The 2,927-nt window shown below is 51.9% G+C and overlaps 1 protein-coding gene across 1 annotated transcript; it reads left to right on the forward strand.

Annotated features, from left to right (window-relative positions):
* Positions 1-1,347: 1,347 nt before the first annotated feature.
* On the forward strand, positions 1,348-2,307 carry LOC129201107 (olfactory receptor 10A7-like). Its single transcript, XM_054812270.1, has one exon. The coding sequence runs from the start codon at positions 1,348-1,350 to the stop codon at positions 2,305-2,307; it is 960 nt and encodes a 319-aa protein (XP_054668245.1).
* The last annotated feature ends 620 nt before the right edge of the window (positions 2,308-2,927 follow it).

A 2,927-nucleotide genomic window follows, 5' to 3' on the forward strand; every position in this document is an offset into this window, starting at 1 on the left:
GGGCAAGGTACTTGTCAGGGTCTACAGAATCCCTTGACCGTCGCTTTAAGTAGACGATTGTGGCTGAGCCATAGAAAAGCGTCACCACCGCGAGGTGTGAAGAGCAGGTGGAAAAGGCTTTGTGTCTGCCCAGAACTGAAGGTATTCTCAGAATTGCCCTGATAATTTTAATGTAAGAAATAACTATGACACTCCTTTTGGTCAGTTGAAGACCTCTATAGGATGCCCTGGAGCTAAGGTATAGTTACAGTTTCAGTTGTCATAAACGTGGGCATCTGCTGTCATTTCACCTGGCCAAAGAAATTTCCCACCAGCCTCCAAGGTGATGGCCCCAGATGCTGCCCTGTCGCTAGGAAGTGCTCCATTAGATCTTGCAGTTACCAGCACACATCTTGGTCACCTCTGGCATCTCAAAGATAACCAGGTGTTGTGTCTCAGCAGCTCACTCATGGCCTTTATCTTCATGAATTACCATGTGAGCTGGGACAAGCAGCTCACATGCAGGTGCCTGTTTTGTGCCCACCTTAACTGAGGCAAGAGGAATCCGACATCCTGAGGGTTTGTGGCAGGGAGCTGAGTCCCCATCCGGCCCCAGGACTATAAAACTACAACTGAGATGCGTCTAATGATTTGGGTGCATCCCTTCCCTCAGCAGAGGTAAAGGAGATCCCTCCTGGTCACTGTCTCGGTTTCCTCTCTCTAATGATGGGACATGAAAAGGTGAATCTTGGACATGACTCAGTCTGTTTGGAGAAATGACTCTACTGGAAAGAAGTGTCTCTCTCCAGCCGAGGGAGGGAACATCAGTGATTGCTTCAGCCTGTTTCACAGCAGGTTGCCCCGGAGCCCCAGGGACATTCTCTGAGGGAGCCCAGAGGGGGCAGAGAAAGTGCTGCCTTGGGCTGGTCCTCTGCTGCTGAGCTGGGCTGGGCTCCTGGGATGGAGGGAGCTCATGGTAAGCGGGCAGTTCTGCAGAGAGACAGCTCTGCCCAGGAGCAGCTCCTCTGCAAAGCACAGCAGGGCTGAGGGCACTGCCTGCAGGCAGCGAGGGCAGAGGAGCGAGGAGAAGAGAGGTGTAGGGCGCTCAGCAATGGCAAGATGTATAGAGCTCACTGGAGGAGAAACCTTCACAGTGCTTTACACGGTAGGTCTTGAATTTTAAGCGATCATCAGGATGTAGGTCTTTGGCAAAAAAGTCCTTCACAGCTCCTGTGAGGTGCCTTTCAGCCTGAGTTATCCTTTGATCCCATCTGTGATCCTTTCCTGTCTAAAATAGGGAAAGCAGCGCCTGTTCTTTCTTGGAGCTCCTTTCCTGAAAAGGGTGAGAACGCCGGGCAGGAGCACAGCATGGATAAAGGGGCGTGGGACAATCTGACAGCACCAATGGAGTTCCTCCTGCTGGGAATGGGGAACGTGGCCTCACTCCAGACACCGCTCTTCTTCCTCCTGCTCCTTATCTACTCAGTGACCATGGTTGGGAACATCCTGATCTTTGTGCTGGTGGTGGTAGACCGGCACCTACACACCCCCATGTACTTCTTCCTGGGCAATCTGTCCTCCTTGGAGACCTGCTACAGCTCCACCATCCTGCCCCGGCTGCTGGCCAGCTTGCTGAATGGGGACAGGATCATCTCTGCTCACAGCTGCATGGCTCAGTTCTACTTCTTTGGCTGCTTTGCAACTACAGAGTGTTACCTGCTGGCCACGATGTCCTATGATCGGTATCTGGCCATATGCCAGCCCCTGCTCTACGCAAGCCTCATGACCTGGAAGGTCTGTCTCAAGCTAGTGGCTGCATCTTGGCTAGGAGGACTGCTGATATCCGTAGTAACTACCTCTTTCATATCTCACCAGAGTTTCTGTGGCCCCAAGGCAATCGATCACTTCTTCTGCGATTTTACCCCATTGCTGGAGCTGGCCTGCACTGACGTCACAATGTTCACACCAATTGCATTAATAATCGCTCTCCTTGACCTGGTCTTCCCGTTCCTGTTCACACTGGGCTCCTATGTGCTCATCATAGCTGCCATCCTGAGGATCTCATCTCGCATAGGCAGGCAAAAGGCCTTCTCCACATGCTCCTCTCACCTCACCGTTGTCACCATTTTCTACGGCACTCTAATCATTGTCTACCTGCTGCCCAGAACAGCCCCTCTGAGGCAGCTCAACAAAGTGGTGTCTTTTTTCTATACCATCCTCACACCCCTGGTCAACCCCCTCATCTACAGCCTGAGGAACAGGGAGGTCAAAGGGGCCCTTAGGAAGGTGCTCAGGAAAGCCCTGGCTTGTGCCCAGAGCTCCTTGTAGGTGAGTGACACTAGGGACAATCCACTTGCAGGTCTTTCACAAGTGCTGCATACTGGGTGCATCTCCAGAAGTGTGCGCTACTGTCTACTTGCAAATTAGGATGAGGATGAAGAAGGTTCTTAGGAGGAAATATTCTTCTAGAGGAGAGACTGTGAAAAAGGTCATGGGTTTGCTTTTCTCTTCATAATAAACGGGTTGGTGATCTTACCTGAATGAATTGTTGAAATGGTGCATTGGGTCTGACTGAGATGGAGTTCATTCCCCCCACAGCAGCCCCCTGTGCTGTGCTGTGTGTCGGTAGCGAGCAAGGTGTTGGTAACACACCAGTGTTTTGGCTGCTACTGAGCAGTGCCAGCACACACCAAGGCTGTCTCTCCAACATTTCTTCTCCCGCTCAGCAGCAGGCTGAGGGTGGGCAAGATCTTGGGGGGGGACACAGCCAGGAGAGCTGACCCAAACTGACCCAAGGGATATTCCATACCATGTGATGTCTGCTCAGCAATAGGAAACTGAGAGACAGGGGGAGGAACAGGGTGGGGGTATTTTTTTTTTCTTTTTACAGCGTTTGTCTTCCTGAGTAAGGAGTACGCGTACTGAAGCCCTCCTTCCCAGGAAGTGGC

Source organism: Grus americana, unplaced genomic scaffold (genome assembly GCF_028858705.1).
Source record: "Grus americana isolate bGruAme1 unplaced genomic scaffold, bGruAme1.mat scaffold_778, whole genome shotgun sequence".
In the NCBI taxonomy this organism is placed as follows: domain Eukaryota; kingdom Metazoa; phylum Chordata; class Aves; order Gruiformes; family Gruidae; genus Grus; species Grus americana.